At 33.5% G+C, this 27407-nt stretch overlaps 1 protein-coding gene across 1 annotated transcript; it reads left to right on the top strand.

The window, feature by feature from the left end:
• Positions 1 to 11956: 11956 nt before the first annotated feature.
• On the top strand, positions 11957 to 22832 carry LOC127728649 (ankyrin repeat and protein kinase domain-containing protein 1-like). Its single transcript, XM_052236187.1, has 4 exons — positions 11957 to 12063; positions 14871 to 15954; positions 16354 to 16534; positions 17764 to 22832. The coding sequence occupies exons 2-4, from the start codon at positions 14892 to 14894 to the stop codon at positions 18086 to 18088; spliced, it is 1569 nt and encodes a 522-aa protein (XP_052092147.1). The 5' UTR covers positions 11957 to 12063; positions 14871 to 14891; the 3' UTR covers positions 18089 to 22832.
• The last annotated feature ends 4575 nt before the right edge of the window (positions 22833 to 27407 follow it).

Below are 27407 nucleotides of genomic sequence, written 5' to 3'. Positions count from 1 at the left end.
GGGCGATGTTATAGTGTATATTAATAGGCATAAATTCTTTGTCAGCAGATTTCTTAATCAACAGGTTAACTTCGTTAAGCCACAAGAATTCTTTGGCATCATTATGTACTGTTTTACTTCTACATGTGTTTTGTCTTCTGTTATATTCACGTATATGCAGATATGTGTGAAAACTTATTACGAAAGTATTATTATTCTTGGCCTATTCAGCATTAACTTGTGTACCTACTACAAACGTCAAGCTGGGAACAGTATGTCAATACTAGTATATATGTTCCTGCGTCAAGTAAGTCTCTTACAATCAAATTATGTAATTATTTTAATACTGCATGGAATATAAGATCTCATATAGTTGTATTACTTTAAATTTGCAATAACATCATACTATTGTTCTCTGTCTGTGTTTTCATGTACGTCATAGTATGTTTTGGTGTAGCATATTTATGTTTTTTGAGAAAAAAATATTCATTTATTCATTCAGAACACAATACTACAATACTATGTCATATCGAATTCGTGAATGCTGACAAGATGATAAAAGTAATAATTTCTCATGTTTCGTGAACAGATTGAAATATCTTTCCTACAAGAAATCAATGTTCTCACATTTTTTTACCACGTGACACCCTCGATCGGTATCCTATGGCAATCCGTTTTTATATTTATTTCATTTTTTCTAGATATCCTGGGAACAGTATATCTATGTCAATATATATGTTCCTGAGATATCTTATGAAATAAAGAAGATATATAATAAAGTAAATAATTAAGATATCTTATATAATTTTAAATACATCTTATAAGCTGTACAAGATATTTCATAAAGTATTTGTTCAAAAGATATCTTCAAACTGAATATATAAGATATGACTATGAAGATATCTTCTGCACAGTTTGGACAAATAAATGAATAATTAAAACATGTAAATAATATCAAATAAAATATAAAACAGGTATAAATTATTAATAGAAAAAGCTTTCTATTCTTATTTTTTATAATTCATGCAAGAACGCAGACAGTTAAAAAAACATAAACAATTTGCAATTCAAAATCAAACTTTCCACACTCCTCGAAATACTCGAAATTTCTGACTGCGTAAATTACTATTAGAAATTAAACTCATTTGGTGTGAACTTTTTAAATTCTTATCTATCTGAATATGAATATATCCGTAAAAAAGTCGTCATTGGACATGGTGCTGGACTGGTCATCATTACTTTGCGGTGTTGGGGTTGGGACTTCTAGAGATCTATGCGCTCAACATTATACCGCACACAAATTAAAAACAAGCAAAACTGAAAAACAGAAGACGAATAATTTTTTTCAGACAAATGCTAACTTACCTAATTCTGAACTCAGAGCAACACAAAAAGTAAAGATCAACCCAAAAACATAAATGCAGAAATTATTCATCATAATTCCCTTTCTATTTTATAAAACATACGTGTCACGGTTATCTTATGATATAGACTATTTCAACATATTGTTAGTTTTACATGAAACATGTTTTTATACGACCGCAAAAAAAATTTGCGGACGTATATTGGTATCACGTCTTCGTCGTCGTCGTCGTCAGCGTCGTCCGAAGACATTTGGTTTCCGGACAATAACTTTAGTAAATGTAAATAGAAATCTATGAAATTTAAAAAAAGGAAGGTTGGGATTGATTTTGGGGGTTATAGTCTTAACAGTTTAAGAATTAGGGGCCAAAAAGGGGCCCAAATAAGCATTTTTTTTAGTTTCCAGACAATAACTTGTGGAACGGTGTATGGATCTCTCTAAAATTATACCACACGTTTCCATACCACAAAGGGATCGTTAGGATTTGCTTTGGGGGTTATGGCTCAAACGGTTTAGGAATAAGGGACAAAAAGGGGGAAAAACAAGGGTTTCCTGGTTACTGGACAATTAAAAAAAGTACAATGTAATGTTTGGATTACCTCCCTTACACTGCTTTTAAATTATGTATACAGAAATGTTGTATTGTCTTGAGGTGTCAATTTTTTTTTAGAAGTTACTATTTAAAAATGCTGATTAAAGAATATTAATTTTAGCCATGATTATGTATGTCATTTTCTATTTTGAGACTTTTATGGTGTATTTAAATGGGTAATTATCATGGTTGCAAACTCCATTGGAAATTTGAATTGAGATTATGACCATATCTTGAGGGAAAGATTTTTTTTTTGGAAAAAGGGGGGGGGGGGGGGGGGGGTAAAAAAGAAATTGTGAGGGGGGCAATTTTTTCTTTTTTTGCCAAAAAAGGGGGGGTAAATTTTTTTTTTTAGGGGGGAGGGGGTCAATTCGCAACAGCATAGTGTATTGCACAAAAGCAAAAAAAGGGGGGTAAATTTTTTTTTTTGGGTGGGGGGGTTCAATTCGCAACGGCATAGTGTATTGCACAAAAGCAAAAAAATGAATATAAATTCAAATCATATAACCAATTCTAAGTTCTTTGACTACAGTTATTCTGTGCCAGAAACCTATCATGTGTCAAACATTTAATTACAATCCAAATTCAGACCTGTATCAGGCGCGAATATTGTGTCCATTTTTGCCCCAACTGTTCAGGGTTGGACCTCTGCGGTCGTATCCAGCTGCGCTTGGCGAAGCAATTCATTTACTATTGAAAAGATGTTACCACGAAAGTATGGTCTAACAAGAAAAATAACTATATATTAAATGCTTTTACTTAATATAGGGCCTAATCTATAAATTTGTAAACATTTACTCCCACACAATGAGTCGTAACGTTCTCTTTTTGACATACTTATCGATTGTCTGTGGACATAAAAAATCTGATAATATGAAGAAAATTCACAAATGTTGGTCATACATTGTAGCAAATTGAAAAGTAAAGTGTATACTGTTAACTACATGATGAGTTAGGTAGATACCGTTTGTATAGAGAGAGATATTGCAGAAATCGTAAGTAGTGGACTGGTGTAAAGTATTTAACATCGTTTACCCATGTTTTATTTTTAAATTTTTCTTTACAACTTTTCTAAGACTTCAACATATTTCAAAACCATAAAAATGACGATGCAACGTGCAATTGTATCGGATGCCCTTACTGTGAGATTTTCACGTTTAAATTCCAGTACTATGTATTTTGGTGAGCATTTTCGTAAATACTGGGCAACCAAGAATGTTTGACACAGAGAATTATATGGGATAGAAAAGTATGCCTGCATATCGATTTTCAATGAAATCCTAGCAAAACATATGTTTCTCAAACTGGATAATTTTTTAACAAAAAGTAAGTAACCAGGGGCGTAGCTAGGTATCCAATAAACTGTAGGCACAAATTGCGACAAGGGATGTGGGGCCGCTTAAGGCCCCCAGCAGGTCCAGGGCAGAGCCCTGGTTGGGGGTTCAGGGGTCGAAGCCCCAGACGGAAAACGATTTTCAGCATTTTAGTTACAAAATTTTGTGTACAAAAAAAACATAAAATTTACATAAAATTGACTGGTCATTTTATCATGATAATATACATGAAGAAAAGTTCGAAGAATTATTATACATAATTAAAAACCAATTGTTCAGAGAACAATTGAAGGTCTTTCCACAGCAATTTTTAAATTTATTGAAAAGAAGCTAGTTCGTGTTTACTCAAAGTTAAAATTGGCATCTTATCATAAGTTTCTTCATACTGATGCGATAAATAAGTGGTTTCTATATACTTCTGAGTGAAATAAGGGAGATAATTAGCTACTTCCGGTGAAGTAAATGTCAATTCCGGTTTCTTTCACACTGATTCCAAAAATATATAGTTTCTATATACTTTTGCTTGTAAACCAGGAGACAAATGGCCACTTCCGGTTTATCGAAAGTCATTTCTAGTCTTCAGTGATAAGTTAATGTATCAAAATTACAAAATATATGGATTCCGAGTACTTTTCCATGAAGAAAGTGCAAAAATGGCTACTTCCGGTTTTCTCCAGGTCACTTCCGGTTGACATTTTTCAAGGTCATATGTCATCCAACCTTTTGTAAAAGGTCATATGGCTTTTTAATGAACCAAGTTGAAGTAATAATCAATTCACCTTATAATTGGACATTGCAGGGGCACTAACTCCTATAAGATGCCATTAGATTGTTTCAGACCAAATGTTACATATCTTCATTACAATAAAGCAAACATATATATCTTTAAAAGTGTTTGAGAAAATGCAAAAACAAAGAAAAGTCAAAATTGAGAACTTGACCTTGACCTTTGACCTTGACCTCATTTTCTAAGTTAGGACCTTTGGACCTCAAATAAAACGATTCCAGGGTTATACGGTTAACGGTTTATGAGTTAAAAAAACATACCGACAAATTTATTTGGTAAAGGTAGATAAGTCCTTTAAAATTTCATCGAATCTCTTCGATCCAAATTAGCCAAAATTTCCTGAGGATGGAACGAACAATTTAAAAAAAGAATTTTGTCGATATCTTTTTTTTGTTACGAAGGAGATGCACACACTTGATAAACAGTGTATAGGGAGATAACTCTTACAAAGAAAATTGTTCGGCTTAGAATGGGTGAAAATAAAAAGCGCATAAACTGTATGATACTATATAAGAAATATCTAAGCGACATATTGCGAAACAAAAATTTTACGCGATAACAAAATTTGGCAGAAGAAAAAAATAATAATCAGAACAAATACAATAGGTCTTTCCACAGAAAAGTGGAAAGACCTAATTTTACAACAACTTCTGACTGATGAATTAACCGGCAGTACCGCTGAATCGGAAATATAAAAAAAAATATTTACAATATGCATTGCCCAGCGTAGATCAGCGTAGCCCTTTAATTAAGCAGTACATCCTGTTTAGTATTTCATATCTATTCCTTTCTGATTGAGGATAATTGATATGTACGTCTATTGATAACTTACATATTGATGATCCTTCTTTTTCAAGTTTTTTTTTTTAATAGGCACGTAAACACTGAGACTACTATATAATAATACTATCCTTTGGACTACGCATCGACCATTCATACACACACACAGTCCATGCCTCATGCAGAAGTTCTGTTCTGTTCATACTATCCAACAAAATTCAAGAAATTCATGTTTTCTGATATCTTGTACTGTAAAATCCCTACCTTCTTGGGAATTTGAATAATTAGGGTAGATCTGAGAGTACTCGAAGTTACTGAAAGCTAGTTGATTGATTGATTGATTGCTAAACGTCCAGTGGCAAATAGTTCATGCATGTTCAGGACGGAAATGCTATGCATTGGAAAATTAGGGTTTATTGGATAGGAACAGAAATTTTGCCTTTCAGCAGACCACATACGAACCCCTCAAAGGGTTGTTGCAAGTGTTCTTAACGATCGAGCAGAATGCGTTGCATTCTCTCTACACTAGGCATCGGGCTTAATTATATATCCCGCACTGCCAAACGGACGCCCAACTTTGGCAAGGGTTTTATTGTAGGTCGGATGAAGACCAAGTGGAACGCTAGTTAAAAGCCAACAACAACTAATTAAAAAAATCATGTATCTAAGAATAAAATGTCAGGGTTTTGAGCATGTTGAGGTTCATTCAAGTATTTGTGGATAGAAGTGAAATGATCTGAACCAAAGTTCTAGCTTTTAGCTTCTATATAAGGTGGAATATAATGACATAAATTCTATCAAATACTTTATTCACTAAGGATAATAGACTAGTGTACAAATGACGTTTGATAATTAAAGAATTTGACGACTTCACGTGCATCTACAGATAACGTTGTTTATTATTTTTTTAATAAAAAAAAATATTTGTGAAAAAATTATGTGTAGTTACGTGCCTAAAGTGCCTACCGGCAGCTACGCCCCTGGTTACCACAATTTTGAAAGCAGAAAACAATTTAATTGAAATGCATATTATTCATATAAATATGTATCCGTTCATCCTATTTCGACTCTTCAAAATTCAAGAGTCTATCCTAAATTGAGGTAAATTATATGGCCTTCCAAATACCGTTTCGATTCTTAACATCACTGAAGAGACATTTAGTGTCGAAATCCGGATATGGTGTACTAATTTGTGCAACTTTTGTTTGCGGTATACCATCTTTTCCGCAAGTTTATTGTTTTCTGTTTGGTATTAAATTAAGTATTAAGATCCATTTTGTTACATCTGGTGGTTCGTTTATTTGGCAATCGCCAATGGCAGTCAGCAGGGTTTAAGAACATCTGTTGTTCGACATGCTAGTCAAATGCTTTTTGTTAAAATATACTTTTCACTTTTTTGGTCTTTTGGAAAATGTTGTTTGTGCTATATTTAGACCCCTCTACTAAGAAATTTGTTTTGCATGCACACGTATAAAAATTGCGGTTTTTATCCAACGCAATCATAGGTTTGAACGTTGTTTTCAATTTAGACTTGTATTTTTGTTGAAATCCCTATACACAAAAAGGTTTATTGATTGTTGTTTGCTTAACGTCCAGAGGCAATAACACAAAAGTATGTTTATTCTCAAAATTTGTTTTCTCTCACAATAACTAACTGTTACCCCATATTATAATGTAACGAAAATCGGTCATAGTTCATTTATTTTGATGTGAAATACCAGTTGTCTTTTCCTATTTATTGTGTTTCTATATGTATATAAGTTTCTCCATAGTTGGAGCACCATCTATTAATTAAAACACCCCTAAAGTTGGATTAGTCTTGATTTTCACCCCTTCAAGTATAATGGACCGTTCCAGATGGCAGTATATAAACCAGCTCAAGACAGTGTAACTTTGTACCGACCGTGCAAGGGCTGTATAGCCAGTCAAGGTCGTTAAAAACTTCCATTTGTTGTGAAACTTTGTCAGTTGTATGTGGACCGTTGAAGTGATAGCATCAGGGATTATTTTCCAACTGGTAAGTAGAGTGAATTAAGTGATTCCAAAGGATATATATGAATAGTGTTCGGATTTATATGTGGATATTGCAATAGTGATTGTGATATAAAGTGAAACTTATATAATAAGTTATTTGTATACTTGCTGGTGTTGCAAGTTGTACTATGTGGAAGTGTGGATACTTCATAGATTTGTATTAGTGAGAATACAAGGTGTATACTTGCTGGTGTTGTAATATTGTGGAAGTGTATTAGTGAAAATACACCGTGTTAAACCTTACCAGTTTGAATAATATTCATTGTGTGGGAACTCAAAGGGATAGTTAGTGCGTGAGTTCAGCTGTGTTTATGTATATATTCCTTGTGCATTGAAGGATTTGTGCATGTGTAATTGTGTCATTGTGTTATTGTGGTTAGTTGCAGACTAACAAGGTGATACTACATATGGGTGGACGTTGTAAATAGAAATTGTATATATGTGATTTTGTGTTCATACGTTTTGTGTGATACTTACTTGATGCATGTTGCAAAGTAATCTGTTGGTGACATTGTGTAACAAAGGGCCGTATGCATGTTGCATAGTAATCTGTTAGTGACATTGTGGATAAATCGGTCTGATACATGTTGCATAGTGATTGCATTCTGTTATGATACAGTGTGTTTATGCATTGTGAATGAGGTACTTCACCTTGCATTTTGATTTATGTGCATTGTGCTGTGTATATATTTTTCGTTGTAAATCCATTTATGGATGTGTTGATTGTTTTAAATAGGACAACTGGTTGTGGTGAAAAAATTGAGTTGAACACTTGAAATCCTGATTTATTCAGATACGGATCCATTGATCGCCCGTTACACGTTACAAATTTGGTGGCAAGCGGTGGGATTTCCATGCCAAGAAATTGCCTCCGTTGAAATTCTGTAAACACCCCATAGAGCAAATTACATGGATGATTAATATTTACCATTTGGTATATGGCCGTGTTCTAAGCGACACGTACATGAAGGTCATAAATTAATTTGTTGAATGAAATCAAATCTTTAGCTACTAATGAGTGCCGTAGGAGGTAGACCGGAATTTTTAGCGAGGATTTCTTGGCATGTTACAGATAGAAAACTCAGGGTTAGAATTCATAGAACAGAAAAGGGGCAGTGGCAAATATTTCATCATGGTATATTTTGAACACAGAGAGAATTACCCCGGCACCCTTTGCAAAAAAAAAACATTCTTTTTCTTATTTGTGCCTTTGGACTTTATGTTTTGAATTGTAGTTTCACTTTCCATGTTCGGTATTTATTCAAATGTAAGCTCCACGTGGAAAAAATCACATGATGCAGGAATATAGTATCTTGGAGTTAGGCTATTTCTATCTTTTCGGGCGGGGACTCCAAGCAAACAACGTGCATGTGTATAACGGCACTGCAGATTTTCGTATTAAATAAAGAAATTTGCCGGTCCGGTACATGAATAGATTGGTTAGACAGCAAGGTTTTAATTTTATTTAGATTGGAAAGCTTGATTCGAGGGTTGAAAATAGAGAGTACAAAAAAGGGGGAGGGGAGGTGTTCCACAGGGAATATTTTTATCTTTTGAACTCTACATTTGAAAGGTTTATTATTTTTTTTATTTAATTAAAAAAGAGAAAAACAAATGTAAGACAAATTGTGAATGGTCTTTCTTCCTTTCTCCCATGCCAAGAAATTGCCTCCGTTGAAATTCTGCAAACACCCCATAGAGCAAATTACATGGATGATTAATATTTACCATTTGATATATGGCCGTGTTCTAAGCGACACGTACATGAAGGTCATAAATTAATTTGTTGAATGAAATCAAATCTTTAGCTACTAATGAGTGCCGTAGGAGGTAGACCGGAATTTTTAGCGAGGATTTCTTGGCATGTGTGTTTATTTCGTTACTGTAAATTCATGTATGATTATACCAGTTGTAATATTCAATGTTTTAAGTTTTTGTCTTAGTTGTCATAGATCATTTCTTTTTAAGTAAGAAGGAACATTAAGTCAGTTGATATTGAAATGGCAGAAAATCTGTTTGATTCGGATATTGCATTTTTAACAAGTGAAATTGAAAAATTGGAATACAGCTTAAGACACAGTTTTATGCCTTCAGCCTCTAATTCTTTCCAAAATGAAAATGATTCAGGAATTACAGATGGTGTTGAACTAATTAGAGATACTGTAGTGTTTGGAAGAAAGTAGTCATGAGCCTGAAAAGAGGAAGCGTTTTGGAGAAAATGATCACTGTGAAGAGTAGATGATTAGATGTATCATATGTGTATATAGTGTACATAGAGTTTAAAGTGTGTATGTATGAGTCCGTCGGATGGGGACGTTAAATCCGAGGCCCCATGTACAGGAACATGTCACGCCCTGTGCATGTAAAAGACCCCTCCTGCAGATTTCGTTAAGAGTAGGCTCCTTGGGGCCGCTGCAGAGGCAAAATTTGTTAGGGACCTTTTAAATTTATTCTTTGGCGGTGACGCTCAAAATACAGACGTTAATAGGAAAGAGGTTAATGTTAGAAACAGGGATATTTTGAAGTAGGAAGTTTTAAAAAGTTTTATTCGGACAAAAAGAGAAATCCTGTGAATAGTGTTTGTGCATAAGAAGAAAGTTCAATATGTTTGATATGGCTGACTGGAATTTGGACATAAAGGTAGACTTTGTATCTACGGGTTGTGCCTTGTGATGTCATCAGTTTAGACCTGATGGACAAAAGGGTAGCCTGACATTATTGTCAGATGTAATGGTGCCTGACGTTGTGGTCAGAAGATATATATATAGTTGAAGATATATATGGTCAGAATCTAACCAAAGTTGTTTGGTATTGTGAAGTGGCAAAGCGGGAAAAGGCTTTGTCTTGATGTATATATGTCCAATGGAAATAGTGCCGGCACTATGGTAGCGTTTGGGTATGAAAAATGACCACTTTGATAGATGATTTCTCAGCATGTCAGATGTATTCAAGGAGTCATCCTAGGTGTTAGATGAAGGACCACCATTTCACTGTCTCACGACTTTGGTCCTGATAAGGCTTCCTGTCATCGTTTATACTACGTCCGAGACTCATCTACCAGTACTCCATCATCGAGGTTAGCGGGCTGCCAAGCTGACCAATCTGGCCCTGAAAGCAGCCGTTGTGAAGACATAACATCAAAATAGTCAACAAAAGAAAAACCAAAACAACTCACAAAACCAAGATGGCGGCCTACCAAAATGGCGTCCACCACCTGTTCCTGACCGATGGCACAAAATTATTTAAACGCTCACCAAACGCCTTCGGGCACCGAGCCGACCGTGCAAGGGCTGTATAGCCAGTCAAGGTCGTTAAAAACTTCCATTTGTTGTTGTACAGCCAGTCAAGGTCGTTAAAAACTTCCATTTGTTGTTGAAACTTTGTCAGTTTTATGTGGACCGTTGAAGTGATAACATCAGGGATTATTTTCCAACTGTTAAGTAGAGTGAATTAAGTGATTCCAAAGGATATATATGAATAGTGTTCGGATTTATATGTGGATATTGCAATAGTGATTGTGATATAAAGTGAAACTTATATAATAAGTTATTTGTATACTTGCTGGTGTTGCAAGTTGTACTATGTGGAAGTGTGGATACTTCATAGATTTGTATTAGTGAGAATACAAGGTGTATACTTGCTGGTGTTGTAATATTGTGGAAGTGTATTAGTGAAAATGCACCGTGTTAAACCTTACCAGTTTGAATAATATTCATTGTGTGGGAACTCAAAGGGATAGTTAGTGCGTGAGTTCAGCTGTGTTTATATATATATTCCTTGTGCATTGTAGGATTTGTGCATGTGTAATTGTGTCATTGTGTTATTGTGGTTAGTTGCAGACTAACAAGGTGATACTACATATGGGTGGACGTTGTAAATAGAAATTGTATATATGTGATTTTGTGTTCATACGTTTTGTGTGATACTTACTTGATGCATGTTGCAAAGTAATCTGTTGGTGACATTGTGTAACAAAGGGCCGTATGCATGTTGCATAGTAATCTGTTAGTGACATTTTGGATAAATCGGTCTGATACATGTTACATAGTGATTGCATTCTGTTATGATACAGTGTGTTTATGCATTGTGAATGAGGTACTTCACCTTGCATTTTGATTTATGTGCATTGTGCTGTGTATATATTTTTCGTTGTAAATCCATTTATGGATGTGTTGATTGTTTTGAATAGGACAACTGGTTGTGGTGAAAAAATTGAGTTGAACACTTGAAATCCTGATTTATTCAGATACGGATCCATTGATCGCCCGTTACACGTTACAATAACATCAAGAAACAATATGGAATCGCATATTATCCCTATACATATATCAATTTTTGGTGAAAACCTACCACGAAAAGATGTTACCCAAATTTCACAGTGTAATTTTTAACAACAAAAAATGTCCACTTCATTCACTTTGAAATAACTTACTACACCTTAAATAAATTTTTTGTTAAAATCGTTTAATTTTAAAACATTTCTGAATTTGTTTTATATACTTTCACAAAACTAACTTTTTATCATATCCATAGTTGACTTCGAAAAAACATTTAGAGCATATGGGGGCCTATACCTATGTGAAGAATTTTGTTGAAATCCTGGCACAAAAAGATGTTTCTCAAATTTGGGATTTTTTAACAGAAAATAACTTTTGAAAAAAAAATGACACCCGGAGAAAAATTGTCACAAAAAAATCAATTTTTGTCATTGGGAATTAATTTTGAATAGCATATGATAACTTTCATGTCAATTTTTACTGAAATTCTAACACAAGATATTTCTTAAAATTTCCATTTTTTTTATCACATACTATTAAGTGTACAGTGACTGTCCAAAATTCACCAAAAAAACGAGAAAAAAATCGACAATCGGTTGACGCAATCTTGACTTACATGACAGGATGTAAGCAAATAACGCTGATAATTAATTCGTTTATATTCACAACAACTTGGTCATTGTCGATCACTGCTTCGACCGACGTATTACTATAGGGTTATCCCCGACTAATAATTATGGAGGTTGTTCTGAATAGAACGGAGGATAATACAACGGTAACGTATGTAAGATAACTATTGCCGGTGATAAATGTAAACAATGGACCAGCTGATGACAGGCATCGAGATACCCTCCGGGAAAGACAGTACAAAGTCACAAGCAGTGACAATGACCAAGTTGTTGTGAATATAAACAAACGTACGAATTATAATTATTTGCTTACATTAAAATGGCAAATAACTCATGCAAAAACAAACAGACTGGCAAATATGTATGTTTTGAGGTGTAAATTATACCGCCAATTTTGCCAAAAGTTATGATGAACCGTAATTATAATATCTATATACGTCTTTAACCATATCTGCCCGGTTAGAGTTTTGACTTCTTTTACTTTGGTATACCAACCCATATAGAGCTATACTAAACTATCCTTTACTCAAAACCTTACTGAGTCTCCAAACCATACCTATATTTAACATAACTCTTAAACACAGAGATAAATAATTTATCATTATAACAGGGCAGATATGGAGGTAAGTAATATTTATTACCTATTTGTGCACGTCAGTGAAATGAAAAGAGGTAGAAAATTCAGATATACATGGTAATGTCATAGATAGATCAAATACATCTGTAACCGGAGAGCATGATTCTTCTTACAAAATCACATGGTTTCCTCCAGGACTCGAACACGGGACCTCCGTGTTTACAAGGCAGCGCTTTAACGGATTGAGCTAAAGAAGAACTTCCCTAGCTCAACCGCTTACGGCTGGTTAAGTATCTACTACATGTACTAAGGGAAGCAATTCCGTCACACTTTCCCTACTTCAAGAGTCATCATACCATTATGACTCAAACAACACATACCCTGGCTAGAAATCCTCTCTAACCACTGTGGGTTTTTTAGTTAGGCGCCAAATGTAACCGGAGAGCATGATTCTTCTTACAAAATCACATGGTTTCCTCCAGGACTTGAACACGGGACCTCTGTCATGTCTGTGTTACAAGGTGTCACGGAATAGAAGTTCCTTCATAATATAAGTTCCAAATGGAAACAATATTCTGGGATATTATTTCCACTGGAATAAATATTACAGTAAATGTTCCTAATGGAATAAATGGTATAGAATATTTGTTCCAACAGGAACAGATATTATGATATTGTTTATAACAAAGTTTCCAGTGGAACTTCTGTTAGACGGAACAAATATACGTTGACTGCTTAACCCCTTACGGCTGGCTAAGTATCTACTACATGTACTAAGGGAAGCAATCGGTTCACACATATATACATTGTAATGTCATAGATAGATCAAATACATGACATCATAATAAAATTGCTTTGATTTGATGAGTGGGGGTAAAATAACATATTATCCTACCCTGTGACTATCATGACTATGTTATCTTGCTCCTGTCAAATTAATACTTGGCCTTTTTAGTGGAAGAAGACTTTCAAGTCTTCTGAAATCCAATACTGCTGGATGGTCAAGTCTAAACATAGAACGTTTCCAGGAGTGTTTAAGTATCCCTTTCTGTGCTTTACAATTTACATCCATGTCTCATTTCGACACTGATTGTAGACATGACCTGTAACAAGTTTGTAAAATAGCCTCTGCATCATTTTTATGAAAGGAAGACCGAGAAACAAATGTTTTATATTTTCTACACCTGATTCATTCCACAACTTGGAAAAATATGTTCAGTTGATGCTGTATTTTTTGTTCAATCACAGTGTTCAGATACATGTATATTGTCCTAAGTAGGGTACACGAAAGAGCAACCAAGTTCCCGGAAAGTAGATACTACCGTTTCACCTTTACAGTGCTGAAAATTAAAATTTTGTATTTCATTACATGTATAACAGCTGTCATGGCCCACACATTCATGTAAATGGTAACATTTTCCCTTTTAAGACCATAGTTCATATGAGAAAAAAGTTAATGACTTAGTAATTAGCTTTTATTGGGATCATCATATTTCAGTCATTGGGCAACGTTTTTACATAATCATATGCACCATCACAGCAAATATCCTAAAATCCAGTATTGAAATTTGTTATCACCATAAATAAATTTGTAGATACCAGATTTTGGGTATAATACATATAAATGGGGACAAGACCCATTAATATGAGGATCTTTCCCAACCTGTATTAAAATCAGCAATATAAAATTACAAAATTGTTCAATGTATATGACTGAAGCTAATTACAATATTATTGCCCTTCTGCCTTCAATGAAAATAGATAGGTAGAAACAGTAAACATAAAATAATCAACTATTTAATTAACTTCCATTAAAACAGGGGGCCTAGGTGGCCGAGTGGTCTAAGTAGTTACTACTGTAATAACTAGCCAGTCAACACTGAGGTTGTGAGTTCGAACCCAGCTGGTGCAGGTGCACTCGACTCCAATCTTAATTGACTAGGATTGTCAGTTTTCCTATCGAAGGTCGGTGGTTTTCTCCGGGCACTCTGGCTTCCTCCACCAATAAAAACTGGCCGACACGAAATAGCCCAAAAGCGGTGCTAAAAAGTGGCGTTAAAACACCAAAAAATCAAAAATCAAATCCATTAAAATAATTGCTATTTTGTTAATATGTTTTAACTGTTTTGCCTATTATCCAATAACTGTTATTGTAACTAATATTATAAAGCTCCTATATTTAAGTACTCTTGTTTTACTGGTCTACTAACAGAAATATAGATGATTCAATAGCTGTACTAGTGATAGTACTTGCTTATGATGAGAGCTTCACATTAAGAGCAAAACTGTCCTTGTTCCTCACTTCTCCCATGTCATTATAAATGAAAGAAGTTTTGATATGTATAAAATCATATTAATATTAGATTTTGAAGAAAAAAATGTCAGCTATTTAATGAATGTCATTTGAACATAAAAATGCAAATGACTCATTTGTTATATATCTTATATCATTGTGTATGTGAAAAAGTAATATGACACACCATTTATTATATATTGATACTTACATTTGTCCTTTCAGAATAAATAAATCTCTGATGACATGGAAACAAATGAAAGCCTTGAATTAAGATTACTCAAGAAGGTAATTAAGGATGGAAATTTTTCCGAGACAAAAAGATATATTACTCAGAAAACATCTTTGAGTAGTTCAGGTATTTGTGAAGCCTTCTTTGAAACTATTAAAACAAAGCAGCAAAAAATATTTGAATATTTTGTTGAAGATGTAGATTTACTAAATTTAAGGTATTCAGATGAGGAAGGAAGAAGAGCCCTTCATTATGCAGTGGAAGTTGGTAGTCTGGATATGGTTAAGATCCTAATGAAGCATGGGGCTCCTTTGAATTATTCGGACAACAAAGGGTACCAAGCAATCCATATAGCAACACAAAGTGGTGACACTGACATGTTAAATTTTTTGATAAGTCATGGTGCCAATGTGTCTAGTGCTAAAACATTAAAAGAAGGATACACACCACTTCATATTGCAGCTTTGTGCAATCAGCCACAGGCTTTAGAGGTGCTTGCTGATCGTGTAGGTTCTTTAAACATTCAGACCAAGCGTCAGTGCGACTGTTTGACATCTTTACATTTAGCTGCTAAGAATGGTTATGTAGATATTGTCAACATACTTTGTGAGAAGGGGGCGTGTTTAGATTTGGCTAATTTAGATGGTCGTTCACCTTTACATTATGCTGCAGACAGAGGTAATTTAGAAATACTCCAAATTTTATTAAACCATGGAGCTTCTTTAAAAATTAAAGATTCTAGTAGAAGAAGTATCTTGCAATATGCTGTTTTTTCAAAGTCACCAGAATGTGTTCAGTTGTTAATTGACAAAGGAGCTGATGTGAACAGTGCTGATTTATCAAACCACACACCGTTAGTGTCAGCAGTTACTGTAGGATCAGCTGCTATCGTTGAAATTCTTATTAAACATGGTGCTAATGTTAATGTAAGGGAACCAGGCCACGAGACACCATTGCTATTGGCATCTTCATCGGGGAATATTGATGTGGCTAGAAAGCTTATTTCTGCTGGTGCAAACCTTAGGGCTGTCAATCGCACAAGGGAAACAGTTCTACATAAATGTCAGAAAGTGCAAAGTAAGTAATTTAAATTGAATATGAACCATTTACAGTCTAATGTAGGTTTATTTGAGTTAATTTATTGTAATGTGCTTGTTTATACATGTATCTACTTTAAATACAGGCTTATTTTGTTATGTTATATTTAAATGTTAATATTGTTGGACATTTTATCCCTTTTTCAATATTTAAAGAAGTAATATTCTTTAAAATGCTATATAGATTCATATAATATAGAATTGACATATGTATATATTTGTTAAATGTATATCGACAAATAATGTTCAAAACATATATTTGAAGAAAGATTTTTCTCTAGTAAGATCATTTGATTCATATCTTGTGTCAGGATTAAATGTTTGAATATGCAGGGATGACATTTATCATGTTTATTTTAATGTTTATTTTTATTTAAAGAAGAGAAAAGAGACCAACTGATGGATTTATTAGTTCAATCTGGGGCGGAGCTGAATGTAGTCGATGCACAAGGATTCACACCTCTACATACATGTGCATTCCAAACAGCACTCAATAACTTCGCTATTTCTACCCTCAAGATACTGGTTGAAGCTGGGGCACACTTATCCATTAGAGAAAGGTAATTAAAGTCCCAAATTCTCTTTTATTGTTTCAGTATTACAATGTATCTATTGATATTGGAATAAACAATAATGATTAAACATTAGACTATTTCCATATCAATACAAATAGTAGACATGGTTATCTTACAGATCTCAAAAAGTGGTAGTTGATGCAGGTCACACTTTAATCAATTGCCCTGTATTGTCTGGTGTCCCCTAAAGGCTCTGTCATTTGCCCATGTCCTTTTCTTATATAATATATAAATGACTTGCCAGACAACCTTAAAAGTCAAGTTTGACTCTTTGTAGATGATACTATTGTGTATTTAACATCTCTAACTGACTGTCACACCCTTCATTCAGAATCTATGAAAGGCTTTAAGTTTACTTAGTTTACTTTAAAAAAAAAAGTGAAACTGTTCACGTCATGCACATGTAATCAATCTTGATGTCTGTATCTGTCTTTTTATCAAAAATAAAATTACAAACAAATGTTTACTATTAACATGCATTGTGTACATAGTTTGCTAGAACTTGTTAGACAAATTTGGTCCCTGAAAAAGTTCTGACTGTCCTATTTATACATTTGTATACTGTGAACCAACTAATTTTCATAAGCGATTTATTTTTTGGGACTTTTGCAAGTAGATATAAAATATCGCAAATATAAATCATCACAAATATGTAAAACTTGGATCTTTCCTTATTTAACTAAAAGTTAATTTGAAAATCCCAAAATTAAATGGCTACAAAATGGGCTAGAATGGCAAAAAAATTAAAACAACACATTATTAATTTCATGCGTCAAAAGTGCTTTTTGGATTTACCTTCATCAAGAACGCGTATACAGCCGAATATAACGCGAAATAAAGTATCCACGAAAATAAGTTGTCATTTCTTAATGTATTTTGTTCTTTGGAGAATTGAGTTTTAAGTGCAGATCTTTGATTATTTCTGTTAAATTCATTCCCAACTTTAATAACGCCTGGAAGGTTAGAGCTTTACATATTGTGTAAACACCTGTTTATTTTTGAAGACTTTATTTTGCCCTTTAGATATCTTTTATTTTGGTTAATTTTTTCGTTGGGTTGCTGTTTTTTTTCTTTCGTATACCCCACATCTCCTTTTTTCATATAAACAAATGTGTAAAAAAAACTTTAATCTTGTTGATTTATACATGCACTTAAGATCTTTGCTTTAAGAACTATTATTGGTTTCATCTGAGTTTTACACTTGTCTTTTTTAGCTCTGGTGTAGCATCAAGACACTCTCCTCTTTGTATGTTGGTGTGGACAGGATATTTTGAAGCCGGCACATATTTGATTAACAGTGGATGGAATCTTTACCCTGAAACATGGATGTATCTACCAGGGAAAACTCCTGAACAAGACCAGTTTCACCAGTGGATGAGAGATATATGTAAAGAGCCACCATCATTAATAAGATTATGCAGAGCTTCCATTAGGTATCACTTCATTAGCAGATGCACATTTGGATGTGAAATTTTGAGCTCTATATCAAAATTGGAGATACCTAGGACTTTAAAAGACTATCTTATGCTGAAGGATTAACTCTGTTGTCATACAGGTTACAATTGTTGTTAAAATGAGAGTCAGAGACTTATTACCGTATAGCGGGTTATTTTCGCGGGGTGTTTATTTTCGCTTATTTTGGCGGATAAACGAAAATCGCGATAATAAATTCCGCGAAAGATTTATGCATACGTTTGGTAGTTTCGAAGTTTACATGGTTAAAGGATTTTGTAAACGAAATATTTTTCCCTGTTGGCAGGTCAATAACGGTATATGTTAGTTTTAACAAGATAAATGCCAAAGGGCATTGTACATAAATGTATTTTATAAAATGACTGTCAGGTGTGTATACCCTTATTAATAAGTGTCAATTAGAATAAGAGTGTAAGGTACTCTTATCAGGTAATTACCCCATATTAATTAGTGTCAAACAATATAAGAGTTGTAAACACGCATGATAATTTTGTAACCTAATTAGTAAGTACATCAAAGGTCCGGTCAAATCTAATCAATCGTAAAATTTACAAGACGTTTGAATACCTGTAACAAATAATTATCTAAGTTAGCGGTATTCTTATGATTAACTGTATCAGAAACTAATCAATAAATAAGAGGTCATTTCGGTAAAAAAATGATTAATCAACCATAACAATAGACACTTGTTTGTCAAGTTTTACAACTTTTTAAATGCAACAATTTCAGTATCCACCAAAATATTTAATTGGGATCTAAGAATCCACCAAAATAAAAACCGCCAAAATTTTTCGTATACTTTGTTGCCCCCAAATCGCGAAATTTTACACCCAGGAAAATAACCCTCTATACGGTATTACTTTTCAAAGTTAACAGTGTTAACAAAAGCAAAACTTTAAATTCTTATCCCTACTTTCACTTTGAAAGATCAAAATTTGTTGAAGGTTCATGATGAGGCATTTTGTACTTGCCATTCGTTATCAAATTTGTCATAATTACTTAAGGTAAATTGTTTTTAAGAATCAGGTCTGTTCCTCAGGTATTGTGAATGGCAGATCAACCACTTTGTATGATGTAGATTTACTGTATAAAGATGTAAACAATGTTTGTCTGTCTGACAAGTATCATATGGTCTTCACCTACAGATATAGCCATGGTGGTAAGATTATGAATTCAAGATTCAGTAACCAGACATGACATGTCATGCTTATATACTGTAAGAGGAGTAAACCTATTCCTGAAAATTAATATACATGTAAATAGTCTAGACATCTCCTTAAAAAAACCAACATACCAAAATATTGTTGACCTATTGTGCAACAATGGTTAGGGAGCTACCATTTGATTTTTATGGGGGGGGCTAGGATGAAAATTTTTGTCCTGCACTTTTTTTAGTTGTAATCTCTGTACTGCCTTTTTTGTCGAGCCTTCGACTTGAGTCGAAAAAGCGAGACATAGCGATCCTACATTACGTTGGCATCGTCTGCGGCGGCGTCCACAAATATTCACTCTGTGGTTAAAGTTTTTGAAATTTTTATAACTTTCTTAAACTATCCTGGATTTGTACCAAACTTGGACAGAAGCTTGTTTATGGTAATAAGATAGTATCTAGAAGTAAATTTTGTAAAAATAAAATGACTTAGTTTTTCTGCCGGGAAACATTACATTCACTCTGTGGTTAAAGTTTTTAAAATTTTATCAACTTTCTTAAACTATCCTGGATTTGTACCAAACTTGGACAGAAACTTGTATTTGATCATAAGATAGTATCAAGAAGTAAATTTGTTAAATTTTTTTTTTAATTTTTTCCGTATTTTACTTATAAATGGACTTAGTTTTTCCGCCAGGAAACAATACATTCACTCTGTGGTTCAAGTTTTTGAAAGTTTAATAACTTTCTTAAACTATCTTGGATTTGTACCAAACTTGGACAGAAGCTTGTTTATGATCAAAAGCTAGTATCTAGAAGGAAATTTTGTTAAAATTTCGTACCTGTTTATCTGTATTTTATTTATAAATGGACTTAATTTTTCTTCCATTTAACATTAAATACAGTCTGCAGTTTAAGTTTTTAAAACATTTATTAGATTCATAAACTATCCTGGATTTATACCAAACTTTGACAGAAGCTTCTTACAATCAAAAGATAGTATCTAAAGGAATATTTTTATTGATTTTTTTCCTCATTTTTGTTGAGCCTGCGATTAACAGCAAAAGTAGGCGAGACACTGGGTTCCGTGGAACCCTTACGAATTTTTTTATTAGTTTATCCTGTTTTTTTTTTCATAAATTGTCATCCTGCCTTTTTTTGTCAAACCTTCGACTTTTGTCGAAAAAGCGAGACATAGCGATCCTACCAAACTTGGACAGAAGCTTGTTTATGATCATAAGATAATATTCAAAAGTAAATTTTGTAAAATAAAAATTCCATTTTTTCCATATTTTACTTCTAAATGGACTTAGTTTTTCTGCCAGGAAACATTACATTCACTCTGTGGTTAAAGTTTTTGAAATTTTAATAACTTTCTTAAACTATCCTGGATTTCTACCAAACTTGGACAGAAGCTTGTTTATGATCATAAGATAATATTCAAAAGTAAATTTTGTAAAATAAAAATTCCATTTTTTCCATATTTTACTTATAAATGGACTTAGTTTTTCTGCCAGGAAACATTACATTCACTCTGTGGTTAAAGTTTTTGAAATTTTAATAACTTTCTTAAACTATCCTGGATTTCTACCAAACTTGGACAGAAGCTTGTTTATGATCATAAGATAATATTCAAAAGTAAATTTTGTAAAATAAAAATTCCATTTTTTCCGTATTTTACTTATAAATGGACTTAGTTTTTCTGCCAGTTAACATTACATTCACTCTGTGGTTAAAGTTTTTAAAATTTTATCAACTTTCTTAAACTGTCCTGGATTTGTACCAAACTTGGACAGAAGCTTGTTTATGATTAAAAGCTAGTATCTAGAAGGAAATTTTGAAAAAAATTTTGTTCCATTTTTTCCGTATTTTACTTATAAATGGACTTAGTTTTTTTTTTCAAATTTCATCCTAGAATTCCCCCCCCCCCCATAAAAATCAAATGGTAGCTCCCTTATTGAGGAACAGATCAAATCCCTGAAATTTAATGTTAACTTCATTTGACCACTGTATCATGGAAATATGGTCAAAGTCATATGACATATATGTCAGATGGACATATACTCCTATCCCAAGATATGTGAAACTGATATGTTTATTTGACCTTGACCTTATTTTCAGAATTTATTAAACTTTAGAATAATTCAAGTATTACAGCAGGAGAGACATTTTAGTGTGTCAGCTCCTGTTATTTGTTACCTAGTCATATTTCTTAAACCATATAACTAAAAATTGTTACTCCTCTTGGTGAAAGTTTATTTTATAGTACAATATATTTACAATATGTATGGTGATATACACATGTATATAAGGACAAAGCTACTTATCATGTTACCCAACATAGCTTTGCTTTTTTTTCTGGTCTTATAAATCTTGATTCATGCCTTTGACATATTTTCAAATCATTTGTATTTATCCAATTTTTACATGTTATGTATTGGTATAGGCCTATTGTCTGTTATCAATTGCTTGTTAGTGCATTTTTACTGGTCTGCTTTCACTGAACTATTTTTATTTTGACTACACACAAGAAAAATTTAGAGATGGTGTCATATTAACTGACCTTTAACAGAATTCTAGTCTTTAAAGTGGAAAAAGATAAATCTGTTGTTTTTTTCAGATTTTATTCACTAAACTTGTATTTTAGCTCTCTTGGCCCTTAGAGACACATTGAGCAATTCTAACATCTTGAGTATGAGACCGTCATTGGACACGGTTTTATGATATTATCTGACCTACTATGAGAGTTAGAATTAATACCAGGAATGATATATGAAAGTCTCCCATATAAGTTCTTCATCTGATTCTTTTCCAAAATTCTGCAACTCTTAATCCAAATTAAATCTACAATAACAAAAGAGGGTCTGAACTACTAGGTTAACAGAATAAATAATTAATAAAAATAAAGAATAGAGAAATATGGGAAAAAATAATACAGAATGGACAAAATGGACAAAGCTGAAAAAAAAGGAAAAATTCCTGAAAGATTGAAGAATACAAGAATGAAGACCCGCTTCATCCCAGGGGAGAAAATACTGGTGCAGATCTGACCAATTTGAGTTTTTTGGGACCAAGATTAAAGTTTGTGAATAGTGTTGTGGATTCATTATTAATTGTTGGATACTAATTTTCTTGGATTTAGGAGGGCCTCGGTGGCCGAGTGGTCTAAGTAGTTACTACTGTAATCACTAGCCAGTCAACACTGAGGTTGTGAGTTCGAACCCTGCTTGTGCGGGTGCACTCGACTCCAATCTTAATTGACTAGGATTGTCAGTTTTTCTATCGAAGGTCGGTGGTTTTCTCCGGGCACTCTGGCTTCCTCCACCAATAAAAACTGGCCGCCACGAAATAGCCCAAAAGCGGTGCTTAAAAGTGGTGTTAAACACTATTTTTAGGAATGTATGCAGAAATCAAATATCCAAGAAATAAGTAAGTTTTCCTCAATCCATGAAAATTGGTACTGCAAAAATAAATGAATCCACAGTAGATGTGTAATATGTTTTATGCTACATCAGGGTATAGTCCTTTATTTAAATTGTTGCCTTTTTTATATATCTTATTGATCTGTCATACCAATTTATTTTAGTTTTGTTATATCTTTTAACGTTTTATTTATTGATTTATTTATTGTATTAAACATATATAACTTTGGTCTATAAATATTTTTTTTATTGTATTAATAGTCTGTTTCAAAGACATTATTCATTCTGTTTTCTTTTTTACATCGTTACTTAATTATATATAAAAATAAGAAGATATGGTATAATTGTCAATGACACAACTATTCAGCAGAGACCAAGTGATGTGGATGTTACTCAGTTAGCAACTAAAGGTCACTGTATGGCTTCATCAATGATCTAAACAGATACTGGATAGTAAACTATAAATAACAAATGTGAAAGACAACGACCACTGAATAACAGTCTGTAACATTCAATGGTTGTCTTTTTTGCTGTATATATCATACAGTCACATACAGAATGTGGTGGGGTGGGGTTATTCATGTTTGCTAGGAGCCCTCCTACACCCAATCCCTAATCTAGGACTGTGAACAAACTAAAAATCTGTTGGAAAGGGCTGAACTAATCAGATCAGCTTGAAGCACAAAAAGACAACATACATAAATTACCAATCTAAAAGTACTCACAGTTATTGAAAACTAGTTCAAAGCAAAATTACAACCTACTGTCCAGGGTCCTTATACAGGAGCATCAACATTTTGGTTTTTGGACAAAATCATTTGAGCCATAAGAAATAAAGACCTTTTCCAAACTTGGCTTGCTAATGCTCCACGGAAAGAGAAAGATTTGTAGTGACTTTGGGGTAAGTTCAAGTTAGACCAGCTATTGGTAGACTGAAATTTTGGAGAAAAAAATTGTTTCAGGAAGTTATCTTCTACTTCTACCATTTTGCGGCCACCATCAATATACTGATTTTTTTGCCACTTTTGGATGTGCATGTAAATGTTTTATATAAAAATAATGTGAAAATTTGTGCTATACATTCTATATACAGTAACAGTGAGGTTAAAAACATCCTGGACAGTGGTCTAAATCGTCTCATGTAGGTAATTCTTGAAACATTCAAGACTACCTGCACTGGTGGTGGTGAGTGGTAGTGCGTTCCAGTCCCTTATTGTTCTTGGATAGAACGATTCTTTCCTCACTTCTGTTCTACATGTTGGAAATTGGAAACCGTTGCTGTTTAAGTTAAGGGATATTCTGTCTGGTGGAATGAGAGTGTCTTTTGTATTAACATTTACCATCCCGTTGGCAAGTTGGTACATCATTGCAAGTTTTGCTGCTTTTCTCCGATCTTCAAGGGTTTTCCATTCGAGTTGGGTAAGCATGTCACATTACAGATGAGGTGTTGTGATATCTGTTAGTGACGTATCTTGCTGCTCTTCTTTGTACCATTTCCAGCCGGTGTTTGTTGTTCTGTTGGAAAGGGTCCCATACTGTGCATGCATACTCCAAGGTTGGTCTGACTAGGGATTTATATGCATTTTCTTTATAGTGGTGTTGTTGATGTTGAGATTTCGTTTCAGAAATCCAATGGTCTTGTTTGCTTCGTTACAGATGTTTCTGGTGTGTTCGTTCCATTTCAAGTCTGAGCTTATGGTACAACATAGATAATTAGCAAATTTTACAGGTTCCAGGGTGTAGCCATGCAGTATGTGCTCTAACAATAGGTTTGCGTTTCTTGTAATTGTTAGTACATTGCATTTATCGGAATGAAAGGCCATTTTCCATTTTGTTTCCCAGATTGCTAGTTTGTTGAGGTCCTCTTGTAAATTCTCACTGTCTGCGTCTGGTGCTATGGTCAGATATACTATGGTGTCATCTGCAAAGAGTCTAACCCTTGAGCGAATACCTTCTGGCATGTCGTTTATGTAGAAAAGGAACAAACTGGGTCCGAGTACTGAACCTTGTGGGACGCCTGATTCTGCATTGATTGTATCAGATTTTCCACTTTGTACAACTACCACTTGTTTCCTGTCAGTAGGAAATTTTGTATCCATTTGTTGGTTTTACCTCTGATGCCATAGTGATCCAGTTTGTGTATTAGTAGACTGACTTACTTTATCGAAGGCCTTTGAAAAATCCATAATTAGGCAGTCTGGTCACTGGTCAAAGTCACCACAGCTATTGATATACGGACACAGGCAAAATTATGGTATCTGAATATTATTTATAAATCGCATGTCCAACTTTTACCAATCTTGGTTTGTTAATACCTCATATTGATTTTTGGCCCAAAGGTCAGGGTCCAAATAGTTTTGGCAATTTGGGCAACAGTTTGGTTTTCACATGTTTTCTTTTGAACCACATATCCAACTTTTACCAAACTAAGCTGGAGATTGCCACTTCAAAAGAAAAAGACCCTATTGATAGGTCATAGGTCAAGCCCAGAGTACCTATAAACGCAAACTGAAAATTAGGGAAATTTATGTTTCATGACAATATCTTTGATCCATATATCGAACTTATCCCAATCTTTGGTGGATAATGCATCATGTCAAATTATACAGGATCCCATATGGTACATTAAGTTTACAGCTATTTTAACCAATAGTTTAACAGCTGAAGCATTAGTTCATAGAAAGATGAATACCATTGGAACTGATAGAAAATCACAATTACAACCATCCATAAACAGCATAAATATTGACTAAAAGGAAAATGATGCCCATTTAGACAAACAGTACGTCAGCAGCTGATCCACTGCTTTGCTTGTACATGTAAATCATAATGACATCAATCCACGAAATCTGAAACATCTGACTTCGGGAGAATTTATGCCACCAGCAGTGGATCTATTGTTATACCTATCCACAAAGAGCTGAAACACTGGCTACTGGGTAGATGATCCCCTTCAGAAAAGAAGTCGATCTGCAGTAGATCAACTAAAAGTAAATCACAATGACACCCATCCATAAAGAGCTGAAACATTGACTATATAAGAAATGACACTCCTTTGGACGTACACTCGATCTGAAGTGGATCAACTAAAAGTTAGTAAATCACAATGACACCCATCCACAAAGAGCTGAAACATTGACTATATAAGAAATGATACCCGTTTGCATATACAGTCGATCTGAAGTGGATCCACTTAAAGTAAATCACAATGATACCCTTTACTAAAATGCTGAAACATTGAATACTGTGAAAATGATGTCCCTTGAGACAAACAGTCCATCAGCAGGGCATCCACTGATTGTATATGTAAATCCCAATGACACCCATCCATAAAAAGTTGAAATATTGAATACTGCCCTTTTATGGTTAGCTTGTGCTGTAGAACTGTATTTTCTGTCTTCGTAACTAGTATAGGTAACATTAGTACATAAGTGGATATGATTTTATGGCTAACATCACATTATTTCAAAGTTAATATTCTAAAGGTAATTGCTATTTTGTTTTGTTTTGTTTTTCTTTTTACCCTTGTTTTTGTTTGTTTATTAAACGAATATTTGAAGAAGCATACGGCATTTACAAAAAAAAATTATTTTAACGATATGTTAAGCATATAATAAATTGTACATGTTAACATTCGTAATCACTGATCCACACGACTGCATGTTAAAGTGGTATTATCAAATTTAATAATGATCATTCATTGTATCAATCTTGTTACACAAAAAAATATTTTCACAATAGTATTCATTTCATTACTTTAAAAAACGTGTATTTCGGTTAAATAATGTATTTATCAAGTATTCATTAGAATCATTAAGAGGTTGAAAATGTGGAATCGTTCATATGAAAATTTGTTTACATTTCAAGTTTTAAAGTTGAATACTTTTATATGTCGAAAATACATCAGAAATGTTGTATTCGTGGAATTCAAAAGGACAATTTTACTGATGTGATTTCAATTCTAAGGAATATTTCAAATTATTATTTAAAAAATGCCTATAATATTTCGTCCGAATAAAGTTGGAACAGAACCTGATTCTACTGCCATTCCGGAAAATTGTACTGCGCAGTTAATGCATTATTTTGACTGTGTTTGCTCGGTGTTAGATTTAGACTTTATAGAATATAATATTCAGAAACTTAGAAGTTACAGAAGTTATTACAATTTGACAGACGGTGAAAAAAGAACGCTTTTCATGTTATGTGGATTATTTTCAATAGACGTTATGCGAGATAAATGTATTATCGAGAACGAGGCATTGTGTGATGATGAACATGTTAAATTCTTTTCGCTACTTTCTGTTAAGACAATTGTTGAGCCAATCAAATACATTGAAATAGGTGAACTTCAGATCAAAGTAATACAAGTAATGTTTTATAAAGAAAGTTGGATAAAGAAATTTTATCATAAACCTATGGAATACTTTCATGCATTATATTCTCATCTTAATGAACACCGAAAACCTGCAACTACTATTGACGCATCAATCGTACGGACCTCTTCATCACCAGTGCAGCACAGCGATAGGAAAGATTTTATAGAAAGCACCAAGAAAAATAGTCACAAACACGGGGGATCTCTGTCATGGAAAAAAGTGAATGACGTTTCTCAATCTCATAATTCGTGTTGCTCCTGTATTATTCTATAAAGAAGTTATAATTAATAATGAAAAAAGGAACGATAGAAAAATGTAGGATATAACGAAATAACCATCTAGAGTGAACAATAAGAAAAGAGTATTGAAACATGTTACACTTCGTTGTAAATTAGAATATATCGTTTTTAAATTAATATAGTTTAATCATGCACTTC

This window comes from Mytilus californianus, unplaced genomic scaffold (genome assembly GCF_021869535.1).
Source record: "Mytilus californianus isolate M0D057914Y unplaced genomic scaffold, xbMytCali1.0.p SCAF_2, whole genome shotgun sequence".
Lineage (NCBI taxonomy): Eukaryota > Metazoa > Mollusca > Bivalvia > Mytilida > Mytilidae > Mytilus > Mytilus californianus.
The sequence above is the reverse complement of the archived record's forward strand: the minus strand, read 5'-3'. Positions and strand labels throughout refer to the sequence as shown.

Bases quoted from the DNA above. Each gene is read 5' to 3' on its own strand.
- LOC127728649 (XM_052236187.1), top strand. From the start codon at position 14,892: ATGGAAACAAATGAAAGCCTTGAATTAAGATTACTCAAGAAGGTAATT. The intron at 15,955-16,353 runs GTAAGTAATTTA...TTTTATTTAAAG, and splicing joins TAAATGTCAGAAAGTGCAAA to AAGAGAAAAGAGACCAACTG. The intron at 16,535-17,763 runs GTAATTAAAGTC...TGTCTTTTTTAG, and splicing joins CACTTATCCATTAGAGAAAG to CTCTGGTGTAGCATCAAGAC.